Source organism: Phacochoerus africanus, chromosome 9, assembly GCF_016906955.1.
Source record: "Phacochoerus africanus isolate WHEZ1 chromosome 9, ROS_Pafr_v1, whole genome shotgun sequence".
Classification (NCBI taxonomy): domain Eukaryota; kingdom Metazoa; phylum Chordata; class Mammalia; order Artiodactyla; family Suidae; genus Phacochoerus; species Phacochoerus africanus.
The window spans coordinates 30,916,603-30,938,708 of NC_062552.1; the positions used below are offsets into that span (position 1 = coordinate 30,916,603).

The following is a 22,106-nucleotide window of genomic DNA, read 5'->3' on the forward strand; positions in this document are numbered from 1 at the left end:
GGAGAGAAATGGGGAGCACGTCTCAGTGCACAGCATCGAAAGTTCTCACGGCACAGCATTGAAAGTTGCAAGAGGCAAAACCATCTCACTCTGGTGCTGCCAAACCAGTCTGGCAGGTTTCTCCACCATAAAGCACTGTCCCTTTGTAATGCCTGTGTCTGGTACCTCACCAAATCTCCACCGATCTGCCTTAGCATCCATTGATGACTTGTCAGAATAAGCATGAGGACGTTTATAAAATGGTGATTTTTTTTTTTTGATCCCACCTGTGGCAAGTGGAAGTTTCCAGGCCAGAGACTGAACCTGTGCCACAGCAGTGACAATGCTGGACCCTTAATCTGCTAAGCCACCAGAGAACCCCATGAATGGTGATTTTTAAAATTCCATCATTTCTCCTTCATTTTCAGTCAACAGTCTACCAAAAAAGAGACCATTTCTGTCTCTTTCCCTCTCCCTGTGGACCCCCGTTGGTGGGTGGAGGGGAAGAGGGCTTCCCTGGTACAGGCTCCAACCCCTCAAACTTCCCACCACCACAGAGGAGATCCTTGCAAGCTGACTGAAGAACGGGATATCCTGGCGCTGATGGGGGTGGAGATGGAAGAGAAGGGTAGCATCCATCATCTGCATCTCACCGAGGCCACGTCCTCAAAGAACTCCATCGCAAGGACCAGCTGCTGGCCACTGGCCATGGCTGTCATCCTCAAGAAGAATGCGTTCCTTTTGGCCTTTGGGTCATCCCCTGCTGGCCTAGGGAGGACCTCAGGTTGCCCCTGTTGAACAGCCTTGTACCCCTGGGGCACTAGGCGACAGTGCTGACTTGCTGGTGACCTGGCACCCTCTCTTGTTTCCTCCTAAAGCAAGGTCCTTAAGTCTGGGACCTCAGACTCTGCCCAGGGGACACCCACAATTATGACTTAGTCTACTCCTCCCCACCTACACCCCCAGCCCCAAGTTTACCTTGCAGGTTCTGGTTGAGCAGAGGCTTCAGAACCACTGGCCTGGAAACTCATCCCCTGGGGATGCTGGCAGCATGTCCAAGGACTGTGAGTTTGGGGAGAGAACACCCTCAGCTTGGCCAGCAGTCAGAGATAACTCTTCTGCATGTAGTGATAGGAGATCCAGGTTACACCAATTCTCTTATTTTTGTGCTTTTCCTTCCCATGGGCAGCCTGTGACTCTGAAGGGGACTGGCAGCTCTGTGCCTCTACTTCCTAGGACTTCCCTCCCCAGGGGCCCTCTGCAAGGGGGAGGAGGTGACCTGTCAATGGAGATCCAGCTGGCCAGGGACTTAGGTCTATCCTGTTATGTTTGCTGCTGGTTACAATTCCAACTTTCTGTACAATTAGACTGAAGTTTTCACTGTGTTTACAAAACAAAACGGAGAGTGAGGTTAAAAAAAAAATTCAGTTCCTGTTGTGGCTCATCCAGTTAGGAACCTCGGAGTTCCCGCTGTTGCTCAGCAGAAACAAATCTAGCATCCATGAAGATGCAGGTTTGATCCCTGGCCTTGCTCAGTGGGTTAAGGATCTGCGTTGCGGTGAGCTGTGGTGTAGGTCGTAGACTCAGCTTGGATCTGGCATGGCTGTGGCGTAGGACGGCAACTGTAGCTCCGATTCAACCCCTAGCTTGGGAACCTCCATATGCCGAGGGCGAGGCCCTTAAAACACACACACACACATGAACTTGACATAATAAGTGTCTGTGAGGATACAGGTTCAATCCCCAGCCTTGCTCAGCCGATTCAACCCTTGGCCTGGGAACTTTGATATGCTGCAGGTGCAGCCTTAATAAAAGAAAAAAAACCAAATTCTCCCAGCAGTTCCTGTTGTGGCTCACCAGGTTAAGGACCCAGCGTCTTTTTGAGGATTCAGGTTCAATCCCTGGCCTCGTAGAATGGATTAAGTTTCCAGCATTGTACTGCTCAGGTTTGATCCCTGGCCCAGGAATTTCCACATGCTGTGGGTGTAGCCAAAGTAAATTTTTTTTAAAAAAGGATTTTTTTAAATGGATATATCTTGGGATTATTGAGAGCAGGTTTCCTTCTTAAAAGGAATGCTTTCAATTTCATTATTGTGATGTGTGCTCTTGGATATTTGAAGATTGCCTTTATCAGGTTATTTTTTCCCCCAATATCAATGGATAGTGACCATTTTGAGTAGTTTTGCATCAAGATGAATCAACTTTTTCCCCTTTAATGCCCATAGTTTTCTCGTCTAACATTTGCTCTTTAACTTCAACAAATGCCTCTTGGTATACATTTCTTCTCAGGTTTCCCTTCTCAGTTCTCTTTCCTCATCCATTAAGTGTTGGTCTTCTCCAGTTTCTTCCATCACTACCCACTGTTCAAGCTCCTGCTCTTTGTAGGTTTCCTAGGATTTTAAACGTTGGGGGATGATGATAGAGTTTTCAGACATTGTGTCTCCCCACAGTCTCTCCTCTCCACTAGCACACGTGATTTCAAGTTAAAGCCCTGGAGAGGAAACTAGGTGTCTCGACTTCCGGTTCTGTCAATCTCCAATTAGGCAGCAAGACAATCCCTTAGTGCCCTGCCTTTCAGTCTCCTAAATAAAACCCCTGCCCTGCGTACCTCCAGGACTGTTTGGTGTACCACCCTGTAAATCATTCAAAGGTAAGTGGCTGCTGTTTGTGTTACTAAGATTACACCAAGTGTGAGATAACCATAGCCTGGATTTGGAAGCTAGTGAACTCCAGATCCAGTCTCGGTGAGCAGTGTGACTTAGTACTTGTTACTTAACCTTTCTTTAGAAAGGTTTAGGTTGACCTGGTTCCTTCATCTGGCTTGCAGGTAAGAAATGCGAAGCACTTGGCACATAGAGCCCAATGAATTAGCGATTACTCGAAGAGATGATGCACGTTAAGTTAGTCTGAAAAGTATAAAATACTCCACAAATGGAAGTAGTTGTCTCTCGGTGGGTTCTAGGATGGGAAGGTCTCAAGCCCGTTCTGCAACACCAGGAACAGCGCCCAGGTCGTAGAAGGCAGGGGGAGGAAAGTCACTGCAGAGAAAAGTCCTCCCCTGGTCCTCGAATCCCCCACGTTGCGCTCTCCTGGAGCGCCGAGCGGTGCTCGAAGTCCTTCAGTTCGATGACAGATGCCAAAAAGAGAGGGGAACGGGCAGGCTTGGCCACTCGCACCTCCGCAGGAGGGACTAAGCTTCCGCTGCCAGGATCAGTTCCGCGAGGCGGAGAGACGACGTGCACTGGCGATAACCGTCTTAACCCCGTCGGGGCTGACGAGTGCGCATCCTGTCGCTGCTGATAGGGGCACTCGTCCTGCCACGCGCCAAGCACGGTCCCCTTTGCGCATGCGTAGTTCCTTCCGGCCAGCGTCCCCACCCCCACAGGAGTTACGTACGGGCGGGGTGTTCCCTGCACTTTCCGAGGCGGCGAGCGGCGGCCCGGACCAACCGGAAGTCCAGCGCGACAACCGCTAGAGGAGAGGTAGGGTAGGAGGAGAAGCTTTGGAGCCGGAAGTGTGACCTACCAGCCTTTCTACCCGGGCGGGGAAGCCGGAAGGAGACGGCGCCGGCAGGCGGGGCGTGGCCTCGGCGGCGGCGGGCGCTAGGATTGGCCCGCGGCTGCGGCCACGGCGAGGATTGGCCCTGGCGTGCGGAGCGAGGTGAGCTGGCGGCAGCCGTTGAAATTCGAAAGTGGCGGGTGTGGCGCAGGGCTGTGGCGCGGGTGCCCGGAGCGCGCGTGCAGTGTGGGGAGCGCGCGCGAAAGCGGGTCCCGGGAGCCCCGGCGCCGTGTCCTCCTGCATCGAGCTTCCCGGGCGTGCGTGGCGCGGAGCAGACATGGAGACGCTGGTGAGTAGGGGCGGCGCGGGGGCGACAGATGCTGACGCGCAGCGGAGCCCCTGTACGCCCGGCGGCCCCAGCCCTGCCTCCTTGGAGGGCCGAGGCCCGCGCGCCCCCACCCAGCAAAAGGGGTGGGGAACGGAGAGTGGGGAAGACAGGGGCCAGCCCGGAGGTCGGGGCGCCGACACGCCTCCCCCGGCTCCGGGGAGTCGCCTGCACCCTTGCTCACTTTCGTGTTGCCACGATTTCCCGTTTCGAATAATCGGGCTTGCAATGTGTAATTGAGAAGGACGGATTCTGAGATGACCCTTGGCTCAGGGAAATGGTGTCTGAGGCCAGATCCTACTGGTGGCCTTTCGTGTCCTCTTTGCTGCCATCGCGGGGTGTGGGAAGGGGAGAGCGCGAATGGATACTCTGAGCCGAAGGGCTGCTCGTTCTTTCTCCTTCCCCAGGTTTTGCAGAGATCTCTGCTCAGTGGGACGGGTCGGTGCCCTGCTGCGCCCGACAGCCACCTGCAGCCTCCCCTCTCCGGTGAGAGGGCTGTGTTTGTGACAGTGCGAGTGGATAGGCTGCTGGTTCCAGAAGAGGGCTCCTGCCCGAACCCTCTGTTTACTGATAGTTGACATTCGGATTTACCCAAAGTCAAGTTTCATCTTGAAGAGGCATTCTTTGTATCCTGCAGCCAGAGGGGAGAAGTGTGAGGTGATAGTGAAAAAGAATAGAAGCCTCGTCCTATTTATTCATGGAATACTTACTGAGCAACTATTATGTGCTTGGGCTGCAGCATTTAACAAGCAGAGGTTCCTGTCTTCTTGGAGCTGCCATTCTATGGGGAAACAGTATGTGATAAGTAAATTATATGATCCTATTAAGAAAATAAGTGCCATGGAGAAAGGAAAAATTTGAACGGATTAAGGAGAGGGAGGGGAGACCAGCTGGTATGATAGACTATTAAATAAGGTGGGAGGAGTTCAAGTCGTGGTGGCTCAATGAAAACAACCCTGCTAGCATCTATGAGGACTCAGGTTCGATCCCTGGCTTTGCTCAGTGGGTTAAGGATCCAACTTTGCTGGGAGCTGTGGTATAGGTTGCAGACACGGCTCGGATTCCACATTGCTATGGCTGTGGGGTAGGCCAACAGCTGTAGCTCCAAATGGACCCTAGCCTGGGAACTTGCATCATATGCTGTGGGTGTGGCCCTAAGAAGGAAAAAAAAAAAGGTGAGAGTTGAATAAAGACTCGGAGGAGGGCATTCCCTGGTGGCTCAGCTGGTTAAGGATCAAGCATTAAAGATCCAGCGTTGTCACTGCTAATGGCATGGGTTCCTGGACCTGGAGGAACCACATGCTTGTGGGCATGGCCAAAAAAAAAGGACTTTCTAAGTGGTTTTTGAGGGGATAATATTTCAGAGGGGATCTGCTGGAGCCAAGTCTCTAGAACTATATGGCAAAGCTGGAATGGAGAGAGCAAGGGGGAAATTGTGGGGTGGGAAGCCAGGTAACTTAAAGGGGGTTTGTTGATCCCATTGCTTCTTTTTTTTTTTGTCCTTTTGCTATTTCTTGGGCCGCTCCCGGGGCATATGGAGGTTCCCAGGCTAGGGGTCTAATCGGAGATGTAGCTGCCGGCCTATGCCAGAGCTACAGCAACATGAGATCCGAGCTGCATCTGCGAACTACACCACACCGGATCCTTAACCCACTGAGCAAGGCCCGGACTGAACCCGCAACCTCATGGTTCCTAGTTGGATTCTTTAACCACTGAGCCACGATGGGAACTCCGATCCCACTGCTCCTTTCAGGGGCTATTGTGAGGACTTTGATTTCTATTCCGAGTGAGACGGGGAATCATTGGATGGTTTTAAGGAGAGAGAGGTGAGACCAGCCTTACATTATTGTAAGAGAACCACCACAATGGTCCTGAGGTCAGACTGTAAGGGAGCAAAGATTGAAACAAGGAGAACTGATAGGAATGGGATAGGTTTTCTCAGCTTTCACATTACTGACATTTTGTTGTGGGAGCTGTCCTGTGCCTGGGCTGAGGTTTAACAGCATTCCTGGCTTCTACCCACTAGGTGACAGTAGCAACCCCCACCTAATCATGACAGGCCGAGTGTCTCCAGACATGGTCCCCTGGGGAGTAAAGACATCCCTAGTTGAGAACCAGTGGAGTACAGTGATCTGGGTGAGAGATGAGGGTGACCCAGGTCATGGGTGTGGCGGTGGAAGTAGTAACAAGTGGTCAGATTCTGGATGTCCTTGAGAGAGGGAGTCTGCCAAGTTGGCTGGCATTAGACTTGAGAGGGAAGAGAATTAGAGGTCTTGGGGTGTGTTTGCTTGAGCAGTTGATGCTCAAGTTGATGGAGTTACATTACCTGAGATGGAGAGGCTTCCAGAGCAAGTTGGAAGGAGAGTTGGACATCAGGAGGTCAGAAGGGGTGTGTTACCTTTGATATGCTTATTAGACTTGTAAGTGGAGACGTTGAGAAGGCAGGAGTTCAGGGGCAGAGTCAAGGGCTGGAGATAGAAACGTAGGAGGTGTCAGCATATCAGTGGTGTTCAAAGGCATGCAAGTGGACTACAGTGTAGTTAGGGAATAGAAAGACTGCTTTAACAGCAAGTTATGGGAGGGGAGTTCCCATTGTGGCCCAGCAGAAACAAATATGACTAGGAACCATGAGGTTGCGGGTTCGATCCCTGACCTTGCTCAGTGGGTTAAGGATCCGGCGTTGCTGTGAGCTGTGGTGTAGGTCGCAGATGTGGCTTGGATCTCGAGTTGCTGTGGCTCCGGCATAGGCCAGCAGCTGTAGCTTTGGTTAGACCCCTAGCCTGGGAACCTCCATATGCTGCGGGTATGGCCCCAAAAAGACAAAAAATAAATAAATAAATAAATAAAGTTATGGGAGATCTAACCAGTAGAAGAAGATCCACTGGTGAGGTAGGAAAATCAGGAGCTGATGGTCTCCAGGAAGCTAAAAGAGGAGAACATACCAAGAGGGAGTGATCGGCTCTAGCAAATGCAGCTGATGGGTCAAAAAACAGGAAGCTGAATTGATTTAGCAATACCTGCTTACTTGTGACCTTGAGAGCAGTTTTGGTGGAATGGTGGGGGAGTGAAAGCCTGATTAGGATGGGTTAGGAAGTATAATGGCATGTATTGTGTACTGATTGGGATGGTCCAGGAGAGAGTGAAGATGATGGTGTAGAGGAGAGCAGGAAGGGGTGCTGGGGCGATCCTGAGTAGGGGAGGGTGGGGTCCGATGCACAGTGGAGGCAGGGAATGGACTCTGATCCTGGAGAGTAGGTAAAGGAGGGATTCAATGAATATCTGTTTTGTTTTTATTTTTCATCTTATGGCCACACTTTTGGCACATGGAGTTCCCAGGCCAGGGATTGAATCCGAGCCATAGCTGTGACCTATGCCACAGATGTAGCAACTCCAGATCCTTAATCCACTGTGCCATGCCAGGGATTGAACCTCTCTGCAGGACTTGAGGCGCTGCACTTGGACTCTTAACCCACTGTGGCATAGCAACAACTCCAGTGAATATCTGTTTTTATAGACGGTTTATTGTGGAAAGTTGGGAGTCATCACATCTATCCTTACAGATGGGAGAAAAAGACTACTCTTTGCAGATGTCCTTTGAACACGTTTTCTGCACCCACACAAATTCCAAGGAGGTAGATCTTCAGTAGGTCCACTACCATAATCTAGAGAATGAAGGACACAGGCTATTTAAAAAGTCGGTGTTTGACCTTGAAATAAAGAAAAATACAGGAGTTCCTATTGTGGCTCAGTGGTTAGCAAACCCAACCAGCACCCATGAAGATGCAAGATACCTGGCCTTGCTCAGTGGGTTAAGGATCTGACATTGCCCTGAACTGTGGTGTAGGTCTCAGACTCGGCTCAGATCCTGAATTGCTGTGGCTATGGTACAGGCCGGCAACTGTAGCTCTGATTTGACCCCTAGCCTGGGAACCTCTATATGCCACAGGTGCGGCCCTAAAAAGGCAAAAAGACCAAAAAAAAAAAAAGAAAGAAAGAAAGAAAGAAAGAAAATTCAGTTTTCATACCACATTTGATTAAACTGAATTAAAATAAGCATTCTTGGTGCACATTTCTGCAGGTGGCAAGAAAAAGAATGCCACCTTCTCTTTTCCTTTTTCTATTGGTATTGGATGTATCACAGTTTATTTAAGTATGCCCCTGCTGGTGGACATCTGATTTCATTCCTTTAGAAATGTACTGAGTCCTGCCTTGTAGCAGACATTGTATTATACACTCTGGTTACACAGTTGCGAACAAAACAGACATGTTCTTGTGATGCTCACAGTCTAATGTAAAGAAAGATAATAGGCCAATAAACTGAAAAAAAAAAATTTTTTTTCCCTGAAAGTTTGGCATATGGAAGTTCCAAGGCTAGGGACTGAGTCTGAACCACAGCTGCAGCAACATTGGATCCTTAACCTACTGTACCACAGCAGGAATTCCCAAGCTAAAATTTTTAAAACTGATTGTTTCAGAGTTTTCTCTGTAGTGATGTTCTGTGAACAACCTTGAATGTATCTCTTTGGGTCCCAGGTAGCCCAACCTCACTTTCCCAAAGTTGAACTTAGTGTCTCTTAAAAAACTAGTCCTTTACAGAGTTCTCTTGTGGCTCATCTGGTTAAGGATCCAGCTTGCGTCACTGCTGCCAGGCAGGTTCAATCCCTGGCCTGGGAACTTCTGCATGCTGTGGGTGCAGCCAAAAACAAAAACTAGCCCTTAGGGTATTCTTGGATTTCTCCATGTTATTTCTTACAACTGCATGTGAATCTACAGTGGTTTTTTTTTTTGTCCATGCCCAAATTTTTTTGGCCATCCAAAATTCCCTGGGCTGGGGATCAGACCTGCACCATAGCAACACCAGATCCTTAACCTTCTGAGGCACCAGGGAACTTCTACAGTGATTTTATTTTATTTTATTATTTGTTTATTTGTTTATTTTTGTCTTTTTGCTGTTTCTTGGGCCGCTCCTGCGGCCTATGGAGGTTCCCAGGCTAGGGGTCCAATCGGAGCTGTAGCCACCGGCCTACGCCACAGCCACAGCAACACAGGGATCTGAGCCGCGTCTGCAACCTACACCACAGCTCACGGCAACGCCGGATCGTTAACCCACTGAGCAAGGCCAGGGATCGAACCCGCAATCTCATGGTTCCTAGTCGGATTCGTTAACCACTGAGCCACGATGGGAACTCTTTCTACAGTGATTTTAAAATGAAAAGTGCAATTAAAAAACAAAACAGGAGTTCCTGTCATGCCCTTGCTCAGTGGGTCGGGAATCCAGCGTTGCTGTGTGCTGTAGTGTAGATCACAGATGCAGCTCAGACCCATTGTTGCTGTGGTGTAGAGCAGCAGCTGTAGCTCCGATTCGACCCCTAGCCTGGGAACTTCCATATGCCTCAGGTGTGGCCCTAAAAAACAAAACAAAACAAATCAAATCCAGCTTTTCCTCCTGATGTTGGCTAATGGACCCATGGGAGATTTCTTGGAGTCAACCTGGACTCCTCCATCTCCCCCACTGTCTGCCTTTGACCTCCCTCCCCTAGCCAGCTCCCCCTCAGGTCCATACCTGGTTTCAGTCATCCTCCTCTTCATCCCCACTGCCTGGCTCTCTCTTAGATGGGTTTCTGCTTAGTCCTCAGATCCTTATTAGGTCTCCTCTCCCTGCCTTCCAGGAGGATTAAGCTCTAATGCCCTAAGGCCTCCTTTGTATCTAGTGAAGTAACTAATCTCTTAGATACCTAGAATGGTAAGAGCTGTTTACATTCTTTTTTTTTTTTTTAAGTTTTATTGGAGTATAGTTAATTTAAAAGACTGATTTCTGCTGTCCAACAAAATGACCTAGTCATACATATACACACATCCATTCTCTCTGATTCTTTTTTTTTTTTTTTTGGTCTTTTTGCCATTTCTTGGGCCGCTCCTATGGCATATGGAGGTTCCCAGGCTAGGGGTGGAATCGGAGCTGTAGCCTCTGGCCTACGCCAGAGCCACAGCAATACGGGAATCTGAGCCGCGTCTGCAAACTACACACAGCTCACGGCAACACCAGATCCTCAACCCACTGAGCAAGGCCAGGGATCAAACCCGCAACTTCATGGTTCCTAGTCAGATTCGTTAACCACTGAGCCACGACGGGAACTCCTCTTTCTGATTCTTTTAAGAGCTGTGTACATCCTTGGGAAAATTGAGAAAATGGGTCCTTTCTGTTAAGCTCACTTCTTTGTGCCCAGTATGGAAAGGCTCCACGACGGGAACTCCTCTTTCTGATTCTTTTAAGAGCTGTGTACATCCTTGGGAAAATTGAGAAAATGGGTCCTTTCTGTTAAGCTCACTTCTTTGTGCCCAGTATGGAAAGGCTGCCCTAGGACGTGACTCTGGGAGGGCATAGCCTCTCCATCCATCCCCACGCCCCAGGGAGCAGCTGTCATTCAGCAGACCTAGCTCAGCAAATCCTGTGGATTAGATGAGTGAGGGAAGGATGCTGTCCCTCTGCGGGGATAAGCCTCACCTACTTCCGTTCGTTCCTTGCATTGCTCTCAGTTCACTTTTCAGAAGAAATCTAGACATACCCTTCCCCTGTCCAAAACTTAGTTGGCTTCAGAAAACCCCAGACTCCTCAGCACAGCACAGAGCTGCCACATCTTCCCCTTCTGCCTCTCTTCTCACCTCCCCACTCGCTGTGCATGTGCCTGGGTCCAGTTGAACAGAGCAAGTGGTCATTCCTGGCACGTACCTCTCTTGCTTTCTGCATAGAGGGCTCTTCCTTGGCCCAGGCCCTTCAAAGCCAGCTCTTTCTCATCCTCAAGGCTCAGCCTAGAAAGACTTCTTAGACGCAGGTCTGATGTGCTCCACTTCCAAACTGGATGTCTACCCCCTCCTTCAGGATTCATTTATGATAGCACTCAGTAAAGATTTCATCACTTTTTTTTTTTTTTTGTCTTTTTAGGGCGGCACCCGTGGCACATGGAGACATGGAGGTTCCCAGGCTAGGGGTCTAATCCAAGCGACAGCTGCTGGCCTACGCCAGAGCCACAGCCTCCAGCCTACATCACAGCCACAGCCACACCAGATCCAAGCCGCGTCTGCGACCTACACCACAGCTCATGGCAACGCCAGATCCTTAACCCACTGAGCGAGGCCAGGGACTGAGCTGGCAACCTCATGATTCCTGGTTGGATTTGTTTCCACTACGCCATGACGGGAACTCCTCATCACTTCTTTTTAAAATTTATTTTTTTGTCTTTTTAGGGCCACACCTGTGGCATATGGAGGTTCTCAGGCTAGGGGTTGAATCGGAGTCGTCATCTCTTTAAATGCTTCGCCTGCCTATTGTCCTGTGGGCCATCTTGGGGGTAGGGGCCACCTCTGTATTTCCAGAATGCAGATCATTTCCTGGCATGTAATTGGCAAATCACCATAGGTGGTCACCCTCCTCCTGTGCACATCATGACAGGTGACCACCTTCTCTGCACGGATTTGCACAGGAATGGAAAGGAATTGCTTTTAGCACTGAAAGTCCTGTGTCCCAGGAAACCCCTCAGTCCTTGGCAAACAAAAAAGATTGGTCACTCTAAGTAGGAGCAACCACAGGGTGGGTGAAACCTCCAGGCCCTGAACCGAGGAGAGGGTCTTCTTTCTTTCCCACTGCTCCCACCTCATACTTAGGCTTCGATGGTCGTCACACTGGTCATGCAACTACTTCCTGGTCTTCCCCGTGCAGGTCAGCCCACTCGAACCTCATTGGTATTTATTATTTATAATAGGCTCTTTCGTGTATTTTTCACATGCCTGGTCAGAAACTGAACCCGACTCTCCATGCACTCCAGGCTAAAGCCTAAACTCCTGAGCTGGGCATCAATTCCCAATGGGACAGTGTGGTCCAGTGGCTAAAACGCAGAACCAGACTGTCTAGGTTCTAATGCTGGCTCTGCCTTTTGTTCGCTGATGACCTTGACCAGCTCTTTGACCTCTCAGTGCCTTCCTTCCCTCATCCGCAAGATGAGGCTCATAATAGCACCCACCTGTGTGCTGAGGTTGACGTTGATGAGCTTTTTTTGGGGGGGGACGCACTTGTGACATATGAAAGTTCCCAGGCTAGGGGTCGAATCAGAGCCACCGCTGCCAGCCTACACCACAGCTCACAGCAACACTAGATCCTTAACTCAGATGGGGCCAGGGATCAAACCCACGACCTCATGGATACTAGTCAAGTTTGTTACCACAATGGGAACTCCCAGATAAGCTTTTTTCCTTTCTTTTCTTTTCTTTCTCTTTTTTTTTTTGTCTTTTTTCTTTTTAGGGCCGCACCTGTGGCATATGGAGGTTCCCAGGCTAGGGGTCTAATGGAAGCTACAGCCGTGGGCCTATGCCACAAGCCACAGAAACGCCACATCCGAGCCTGGTCTGTGACCTACACCACAGCTCATGGCAATGCCGGATTCTTAACCCACTGAGCAAAGCCAGAGATCAAACCCACAACCTCATGGTTCCTAGTCGGATTCGTTTCTGCTGTACCGCTATGGGAACTGCTCCAGATAAGCTTTTAAGACAGTTCCTAATAGATGTTACCTTCTCCTCCCACCCAGTCTTCAGCCTTACCTTTCTTCCGACTCTCTCCCTTGTTTAAAATTCTCAGCTTTAACTAAAAGGACCCATTGGGAATTCCCTGATGGCTCTACAGGTTAAGGATCCAGCATCGTCACTCCTGTGGCACAGGTTCAATCCTTGACCTAGAAACTTCCACATGCCACAGGTGCAGCCAAAAAGATAAAATAAAAGGGCCTAAGTTCCCACTGTGGCTCAGCAGGTTAAGAACCCAACTAGTATCCATGGGGATGTGGTTTCAGCCCCTGACATCGCTCCACTCAATGGGTTAAGGATCCAGTGTTGCTGTGAGCTGTGGTATAGGTCACAGATGGGGCTCAGATCTCACGTTGCTGTGGCTGTGGTGTAGGCCAGTGGTTACAGCTCCAATTGGACCCCTAGCCTGGGAACTTCCATGAGCCTTGGGTGGGGCCCTAAAAAGCCAAAAAAAAAAAAAAAAAAAAGAGGGTATTGGTTTCTCAGCCATACTATGTGCAGGCCTGACCTTTTGCCTTCCAAAAGGAGTGTTCTTTTTTCTCTGCTTGTTTGAGTATCATCCTTAAAGTTAGCTAAAGTCCAAGGTCTGTCCAGCTTTTCCCTTTGATCTTAGTGATTCTGTCATGTCCCACCTCTCTCCATGGGGTCTGGCTGGCACATAATCCATGAGCCCCAGTTTGTGGCACAAGAGGTACCCAGTTAATGCTTGTTGGTGGTGATGTTGAGAATTAGGCTTGGGGGTGCCGAAGAGGGGATTCTTGGGACATTTGGGCCCCAGTGTATTGTCTTAAGGGTCTCTCTTCCCAGCAGAGGTCGCCCTTGTTGGAAGTGAAGGGGAACATAGAGGTGAAGAGACCCCTGCCCAAGCCCCCTTCCCGGCTGCCCTTGTCAGGAAGCAGACTTAAGAGGGGGCCTGAGCAGATGGAGGAGGCCTTGGAACCTGAGAAGGTAAGCAGGTTTGGAAACCGGTGGGGGGTGTGAGTGTGTACCTGAGAGAGAGAGAGAGAGAGAGAGAGTGTGTGTGTGTGTGTGTGAGAGAGAGAGTGTAAGAGAGAGGAACAGTCGGAGGGTAACTCCAGACCCCCCCCATCCTTGTCTTTCCCCAGAAAAGGACTCGAGGCCTGGGCACCAAAATCGCCCCGTCCCGCCCCAGAGCAGCGTTGCTCACCGCAGTGCCTCAGACGCAGGGCCAGGCTGCAGGTGGGTTGTAGGGCTGGACAGGGACCAAGGGCCCACATCCACCTCTCTTCAACTCACTTCTTTTTCTCGTCTTTCCATTTTAGCCTTTTTTTTTTTTGCCTTTTCTAGGGCTGCTTCTGCAGCATATGGAGGTTCCCAGGCTAGGGGTCTAATTAGAGCTGTAGCTGCCACCCTACACCAGAGCCACAGCAACGTGGGATCCGAGCTGTGTCTGCGACCTACACCACAGCTCACGGCAACGCTGGATCCTTAACCCACTGAGCAAGGCCAGGGATTGAACCCGCAACCTTGTGGTTCCTAGTTGGATTCGTTAACCACTGCGCCACAATGGGAACTCCTCCATTTTAGCTTATTTTGAGTAGGTAGTACAGGTCACTTGTTAGAAAAGTACAAAAGTGGTCAGACGGTGAGAAGTCTGCCTGTGTTCCCCACACCCAGTCCTGCTCCCCAGGGGCACCTGTGTGTGTGTCCCACCAGGGTTTTCTGTGGGTTTTCAGGAAGTCATGGGCGTGTTACCCAGTGTGTTTTACACAGATGTGCCCCTGCTTGACACACGGCTCTTCCTGTTAATCTTGGTCCAACTCGTTGCTTGGCATGTTGGTCCTCGGAAGGGAATCTTTTGGAGTTGGTCAGACTTAGGGAAAGAGGCAAGTCATTTTATTTCTTTTTGTGTGTGTGCGTTTTGATTTTTTTTTTCTTATGGCCATGCCCATGGCATACTGGAAGTTCCTGGGCCAGGGATCGAACCCAAGCCTCTACAGCAACTCCAGCTGCTGCAGTTGGATTCTTAATCCACTGTACCACAGTGGGAACTCCTTATTTCATTTTTTGTTTGTTTGGCCACAGCCAAGGCATGTGGAAGTTCCTGGGCCAGGGATTGAACCCTCGACACAGCAGCTCCCCAGGCTGCTGCAGTGATAATGCTGGATCCTAACCTGCTAAGCCACCAGGGAACTCCCAGTTATTTATAATCCTCTGAAAAAGCAGCTCCTCTGCCTTTGGCCTAGGCAGAGTACCTGCCACCCTGAGAGTCACAACTCTGCCTTTCCTCCCTCCCATCTTCCGACAGCGCGCACGGCTCCCAAGAAGACAGGACCCCGCTGTCCCACAGCTGTTGCCACAGGTAACAGTGCTCCAGTGCCGGGGCTGAGAAGCGCTTGGGGCACGTGATGGGAAAGTGATGGAGGTGAAGGGACCCTGGTGCTATAATTCCTTGTGTCATCCCCCCCCCCCGCCCCATTCTCTAGTGCTGAAGAATCAGAAGCCAGGCCCTGCTGTTCCTGCCCAGAAGCCTGGCAGTAGGTGACAAATACAGTCATTGGGTGAGAGCTGGGGCGGGAGGAGGAGGTGGTGAGTACCCAGAACATCCTTTTGGTCTCTGCCTTGTCTGGAGGAGCGGGAGATGTGGCATCAGGTGCGGAGGCCCTGAGGAGAGGAGGGAGGAGAGCCATGACTTGCCTGACCTTGGTCCCCTCTGTGCCCTTCTCAGCAGCTGCCCCTCCCATGGTGGGAGGGAAGAAGCCCAGCAAACGTCCGGCCTGGGACTTAAAGGGTCAGTTATGTGACCGAATGGCAGAGCTGAAATGCTGCCGTGAGAGGAATCAGATTTTGGATCAGGAGAACCAACAGCTGCGGGACCAGCTTAGGGAGGCCCAGCAGCAGGCCTCGGCCCTGGGCATAGAGCGCCGGACACTGGAAGAGGAGTTGGCCCGGGTTCGGGTCCAGGCTGAGCAGGGCCAGCAGGAGCTGGGGAGGCTGAGTGCCCGGGTTCTGGAGCTGGAGGAGCGGCTGGGCACGCAGGAGGGCTTGGTGCAAGTGCTTCAGAGAGAGCAGCTGGGGCTGCAGGAGGAGCGGAGAGGGCTGGCCACCCGGCTGGAGGAGCAGGAGGTGAGGGCCAGCTTCTTACCTAGTGCTGACCCCGAAATGTCCAGGCTGGGGATCTCTACCTCCCCACCCCAAGCCTCTCCCTGAGCCTGTCTCGCTTTCAGCCCTGTTTCACCCCACCCTGGCTGTTTTCACAGCATCCTCCAGATCTCTGTCTCCTCAACTTCTCCACCTGCCTTGCTTTCTTTCTCTGTCTTTTCTGACAAAGATCCTGTGTATCCTCTCCCTCCTCTCGCCCGTTTGGCTCCTAAGCACCAGCGCACTGAGCTGCTGCGGTCTCTCCAGTGACCGATTCCCCACTTGTGTTTCCTCTTTGTCCCCCATCCTGCCCTTGCTCCTCCCATACTTGTGGTGTCATCTCCTGCCCCTTCTGGATGGTCCGTGCTGCTCCTCTTTCTAGTACTGCCATTCCTATTTCCTTATCTCTCTCCTCAGTAGATGGTGAAGCCCTTGAGGGCAGGGAGCAGCCCCCATCCCATGGCTACTTGTTCTTGTTCTTGGTTGCGTCTCACCCTGTGTGTTTATTCCTTTCTGGACAGCGGAGGCTGCAGGCATCAGAGGCAGCGCTGTCGGACAGCCAGGCGGAGGTGGTATCTCTTCGCCAGGAGGCTGCGGCCCAGGCGGTCTTGCTGGCTGAGCGGGAAGACCGCCTGCACGGGCTGGAGATGGAGCGCCGGCGGCTCCACAACCAGCTGCAGGAGCTCAAAGGCAACATCCGTGTGTTCTGCCGTGTCCGCCCAGTCCTCCCTGGGGAGCCCACCCCGAACCCCGGCTTCCTCCTGTTCCCTGGCGGGCCCGCTGACCCTCCAACACGCCTCAGCCTCTCCCGGTCTGACGAACGGCGTGGGACCCTGAGTGGGGCACCGGCCCCCCCCACGCGACATGACTTCTCCTTTGACCGGGTCTTCCCGCCAGGGAGCAGGCAGGACGAAGTGTTTGAGGAGATTGCCATGCTTGTGCAGTCCGCCCTGGATGGTTACCCAGTGTGCATCTTTGCCTATGGCCAGACCGGCAGTGGCAAGACCTTCACCATGGAGGGTGGGCCTGCGGGAGACCCCCAGGTGGAGGGGCTGATCCCCCGGGCCCTGCGGCACCTCTTCTCTGTGGCACAGGAGCTCAGTGGCCAGGGCTGGACCTACAGCTTTGTGGCCAGTTACGTCGAGATCTACAACGAGACTGTCCGAGACCTGCTGGCCACTGGGACCCGGAAGGGCCAGGCGGGTGAGTGCGAGATTCGCCGGGCAGGGCCAGGGAGTGAGGAGCTTACTGTCACCAACGCCCGCTATGTTCCTGTCTCCTGTGAGAAAGAGGTAGGCATGCAGGGGCGCTGGGGCTGGAGAACGGGGAGGCCTCGCTCTGTGGGTTACAGATCTGGTGTTCCCGTGAGCTGTGGTGTAGGTCGAAGACGCCGCTCGGATCTGGTGTTGCTGGGGCTATGGCATAGGCCGGCAGCTACGGCTCCGATTCAACCCCTAGCCTGGGAACTTCCATATGCTGTGGGCATGGCCCTAAAAAGACAAAACAAAAATAAGAACCAAGGAGGGGAGAGAAGAGGTGCCCCTGGGCCCCAGCCACTGCTCTCAGCTTCTCACCTCCTCCCGCTGTCCTTGCTCACTTTTCTTCATCCGTGCTTACCTCCCAGCTGTCCCTTTTGGGTCAGGGCCTTGGCACTTGCTATCTGCTTTGCCTGAATGCCCTTCTCCCGGGGTGGCTAGCTCCCTTAAGATTTTAAGGCATTGGGGAGTTCCTGTCGTGGCACAGCAGAAATGAATCCTACCAGGAACCATGAGGTTGTTGGTTCAATCCCTGGCCTTGCTCAGTGGGTTAAGGATCCGCGTTGCCGTGAGCTGTGCCGTAGGTCTCAGACGCAGCTCAGATCTGATGGTGCTATGGCTGTGGTGTAGGCCAGCAGCTGAGGCTCCAATTGGACCCCTAGCCTGGGAACCTCCATATGCTGTGGGTATGGCCCTAAAGGGAAAAAAGGGGGGGAGGGTTTAAGGGATTGGGGCCATCCCTGGTCATCCTGTCAGAAACTGCAACCCTCACTCTCCCACACTATTTTCCCATTTTATTTGGCCCCTTAGTATGAATTCTGGGTCATCCCATGTATTTCACTTACCGATTTTCTTTTGCTGCCTAGAGAGCAGGGTCCTGGAGGGCAGGTGCCCATCTCTGGGCTGCCATGCCTGGCACCCTTCACTGACTTCCTGCCTACCTTTGCCTCTTGCTGCTCCCTGTCCCCAGGTACAGGCCCTGCTCCATCTGGCCCGCCAGAACCGGGCTGTGGCCCGCACGGCCCAGAACGAACGGTCATCACGCAGTCATAGCGTGTTCCAGCTGCAGATCTCTGGGGAACACGCGGCCCGAGGCCTGCAGTGCACCGCCCCGCTCAGTCTTGTGGACCTGGCCGGGAGCGAGCGGCTGGATTCCGGCCTTGCCCTCGGCCCTGGGGAGCGGGAACGCCTTCGGGAAACACAGTCCATTAACAGCAGCTTGTCCACACTGGGGCTGGTCATTATGGCCTTGAGCAACAAGGTGGGAATTGGCGGGGGGGCGGACGACAGACAGGTGGGATCTGGGAGCTGGCCACTCCAAACCCTACCCCAGCCCCTTCACCTGTCCTGCTTTACCCTCCAGGAGCCCCATGTGCCTTACCGGAACAGCAAGCTCACCTACCTGCTGCAGAACTCTCTGGGTGGCAGCGCTAAGATGTAAGAGGAAGGGGTCGGGGTAGGAGAGGCGAAGTAATTGAGACCTGGTCCAGGATCCTCCCAGCCGCTGACCCTGTAGCTGGCCCTCTCCTCTCTCCACAGGCTCATGTTCGTGAACATCTCCCCCCTGGAAGAGAATGTCTCTGAGTCTCTCAACTCCTTGCGCTTTGCTTCCAAGGTGTGGTCAATACCCATCCCTCTTGGGCCTCCTGGTGTTGGTGGCTTCTCTATCCTGACCCCATCTGTTCTGCAGGCCAGGGGGCCCAGTCCTCTAGAAGGGAGGCATCTGGGGCACTTCCTACCTGGATCCACTTTTTTTTTTTTAACTATTGATTTTTGGGGGTTTTGAATTTAGTTTTAAAAGACAGGTAGTTGGGGAGTTCCTGTCATGGCGCAGCAGAAATGAATCCGACTAGGAACCATGAGGTTTTAGGTTCACTCCCTGGCCTTGCTCAGTGGGTTAAGGATCTGGCATTGCTATGAGCTGTGGTGTAGGTCGCAGATGCAGCTTGGATCTGGAGTTGCTGTGGCTCTGGCGTAGGCCAGCAGCTACGGCTCCGATTAAACCCCTAGCCTGGGAAGGAGTTTCCATCGTGGCTCAGTGGTTAATGAATCTGACTAGGAACCATGAGGTTGCGGGTTCCATCCCTGGCCTTACTCAGTGGGTTAAGGATCCGGTGTTGCCGGTGTTGCTGCAAGCTGTGGTGTAGGTTGCAGACTCAGCTCGGATTTTGCCTTGCTGTGGCTGTGGTGTAGGCCAGCAGCTACAGCTCCGATTAGCCTGGGACTCTCCATATGCCGCAGGAGTGGCCCTCAAAAGGCAAAAAGACCAAAAAAAAACCTACCCTGGGAACCTCCATATGTCCTGGGTGTGGCCCTAAAAAGAAAAAAAAAAAAAAAGAAAATTCCAAACTCTACAGAAAGCCATACACAACAAATGAAATTTTTACCACCACCCTTCTCTACCCCATCCTCACCTGCCCTACTAGTCAACTTTTACATTTACCGTTTTACTTACCTTTCCAGTGTTTCCTTTTGCAAATAGAAGCAACATGTATGTGTGTATTCCCTCCCTCTTAGAGAAGACTTCTCTTTCCTCTCTCTCTCGTGTATATGTTGTCCCACACCTTTTTATTTTCCACCCCTGATTAACAAGGTGGCCCCAGGGTTCTTCCCCACTGGCACACAGAGATCATTCTGTTATTTTTATGTCTGCCCAGGACTCCACTGTGTGGATGCACCAAGGTTTATCCACCAGTTCCCTCTGCTGGACACTTGGATTGTTTCCATCCTTTTTCTCTCACAAACAAGGCCATTTTGACTAACCTTGGACATATGTTTACTCTTTTACTTATATCTAACTATCTGAGGAGAGAGTCCTTCAAATGGGATTCCTGGTTTTTCCAACCATTCCAAATAGTGTTAATTCAGGCTCCAACTCCCATGCAGGTCAGCTGTGTCTATGGCTGTGAGTTCTCTAGGAGACTTAGATTCCCTCAAGTCGGGAAGTTTCTTTACTGCCTGCCTCCTGAGGGGTGGTGGCAGGGAGGGGTTGAGGATAATGTTTTCCTGAGGCTGCAGCTTTATAGGGCATTTCTCTGGCTTTGTTCAGGGTCTCTGAGCAGGTCTTCTGCTGTACTGTTGCTGCCATGGAAGTAGCCACCATAGCAGCCTGCCTTAAGTTTCCCCCCATTGTCTCAGAAATGTCTTTTATACTTTAGGTTTGTTACCATCAAGATCAAACCAAGGGCCACCCATTTCATTTGTTTCATTTTGACTCTAAGGTATCTTTTTTTTTTTTTGGTCTTCTCTAGGCGGCACCCAGGACATAGGGAGGTTCCCAGGCTAGGGGGTCTAATTGGAGTTGTAGCTGCCGGCCTACACCACAGCCACAGCAACGCCAGATCCTTATTAACCCACTGGGCAATGCCAGAGATCAAACTCGAAACCTCATGGTTCCTAGTCGGATTCGTTAACCACTGAGCCACTACAGGAACTCCCTCTTTTTTTTTGCTTTGCTTTTTTAGGGCCATATCCGCGGCATATGGAGGTTCCCAGGCTAGGGGTCCAATCGGAGCTACTGCCAGCCTACACTACAGGCTCAGCAACATCAGACCTGAGCTGCATCTGCCACCTACACCACAGCTCACAGCAACGCCAAATCTTTAACCCACTGAGCAAGGCTGGGGATTGAACCTGCAACCTCATCGTTTCTAGTCAGATTCTTTTCCACTGTGCTACAATGGGAATGCCGGTTCTAAAGTATCTTTTATTCAGGAATTCCTGTCGTGGCTCAGTGGTTAACGAATCCGACTAGGAACGATGAGGTTGCGGGTTTGATCCCTGGCCTTGCTCAGTGGGTTAAGGATCCGGCGTTGCCGTGAGCTGTGGTGTAGGTTGCAGATGCGGCTCGGATCCCTAGTGGCTGTGGCTGTGGCGTAGGCTGGTGGCTATAGCTCTGATTCAACCCCTAGCCTGGGAACCTCCACATGCTGCCAGAGCAGCCCTAGAAAAGACAAAAAAAAAAGTATCTTTTATTTAATCTGTAATAATCTCACCCACTTTTACAGCTTTAATTTGTTTAAAAAAGAGGGTCATTTGTCCTCTGGAAAATGTCCTATTCTGGATTTCGGCTGGTTGCCTCGTTTTCTCCATAATTATTTTTTCTGGTAGTTAAATTTAGAGGCTTAATTTGAATCAGGTTCAAATTTCTTGGCAAGAAAACTTAGATGGTGTTTTACACTTTCTATTGCATCACATCAGAAGACACCTAATAACTAATTGTTCCACTTTTAATGATATAAAAATTGGTCATTGGCTTTGGGTATTGTGAGCTTGATTTATCCATTTAAAAACTCCCTATCTACTTTTTCCCCTAATGATTTTTTTTTAATGGGCACACCCATAACGTATAGAAGTTTCCCAGTCAGGGACTGAATCTGAGCTGTAGCTGCAGGTCCTTCAACCCACTGCTCTGGGCTGAGAATCAAACCTGCACCTCTGCAGTGACTAGAGATGCCACATTCCGATTCTTAACCCACTGGCTGCAGTGGGAACTCCTCTCCTGGGAGGTGATTTGGGGAAAACTGTTTGTAGTTACTGTGAACTTTTTTTTTCTGTTTGTCTAAACCCCTGCCCACAGGTGAACCAATGTGTCATTGGTACTGCCCAAGCCAACAAGAAATGAAGACGGATCTAGAGTGTGTGTGTGTGTGTGTGTGTGTGTGTGTGTGTGTGTGTGTGTGTGAGACACAGGGGCAAGGGAGGTGGGTGCGGGTGCTTTCTTGGTGGGGGGTGCTGTGATATCTGGGCTTATCAAATAAAGAAGAGGTTTTTTTCGCTGTTTTTAAATAAAGGTTTTATTAGCGGTTGCCCAATCAGGGAGATACTCTTCATATCTGTAAAGATGGGAACTGTGGCTCTTCTGTTCTACCCAACAGGCCATGCCCATGCCTTCAGCTCCCATACCCTGTCTCGTGGTCCCCACCTAGGAGGTGTGCCCATCAGGTGGCCAGCCTCCCCTGTGCCACGGCCCCCGCCTGGCAAGAGCACCCCTGGTACTTGTGGGAGGTGGGCGGGGCCGGCGCGCCCTCCCACAAACTGCTGGCTCTCTCCCGCTCTTTCCCTGCCTTCGCGTTCGAACCGCCAGGCCTGCCCCGCCCGCTGCCCATTGGCTGGCTGCTGGTCCGAGCACCCGCCTTGGGAGCGCGGGGCGGGACGCAAGCCCGTACTCTCTCGCGCCAACCGCCAGGGCCACCGCCCGGTGAGGGGGGGGCTCGGTCCTCCCAGGTGCCGCGCGCGGGAGGAGCCACGCGTGCGCAGAAGCGCGACTGCGGGCGGGGGGGGGGGGGGGGCGGGACACAACCCAGCCA

The 22,106-nt window shown here is 51.7% G+C and overlaps 1 protein-coding gene across 7 annotated transcripts; it reads left to right on the forward strand.

Annotated features, from left to right (window-relative positions):
* The first annotated feature begins 2,523 nt into the window (after positions 1-2,523).
* Positions 2,524-21,614, forward strand: KIFC1 (kinesin family member C1). Of its 7 annotated transcripts, none has more exons than XM_047796469.1 (12): positions 3,573-3,639; positions 4,270-4,348; positions 13,250-13,387; positions 13,546-13,639; positions 14,709-14,762; positions 14,887-14,937; positions 15,129-15,526; positions 16,063-16,833; positions 17,768-18,058; positions 18,161-18,234; positions 18,337-18,412; positions 21,377-21,614. In XM_047796469.1, the coding sequence occupies exons 3-12, from the start codon at positions 13,361-13,363 to the stop codon at positions 21,419-21,421; spliced, it is 1,881 nt and encodes a 626-aa protein (XP_047652425.1). In that variant the 5' UTR covers positions 3,573-3,639; positions 4,270-4,348; positions 13,250-13,360; the 3' UTR covers positions 21,422-21,614. The 7 variants fall into 7 exon arrangements, with proteins under 7 accessions (XP_047652422.1, XP_047652425.1, XP_047652424.1 ...); XM_047796468.1 differs by lacking the exon at positions 3,573-3,639 and adding an exon at positions 3,649-3,826; XM_047796466.1 differs by lacking the exon at positions 4,270-4,348 and having other exon boundaries at positions 2,524-3,639.
* The last annotated feature ends 492 nt before the right edge of the window (positions 21,615-22,106 follow it).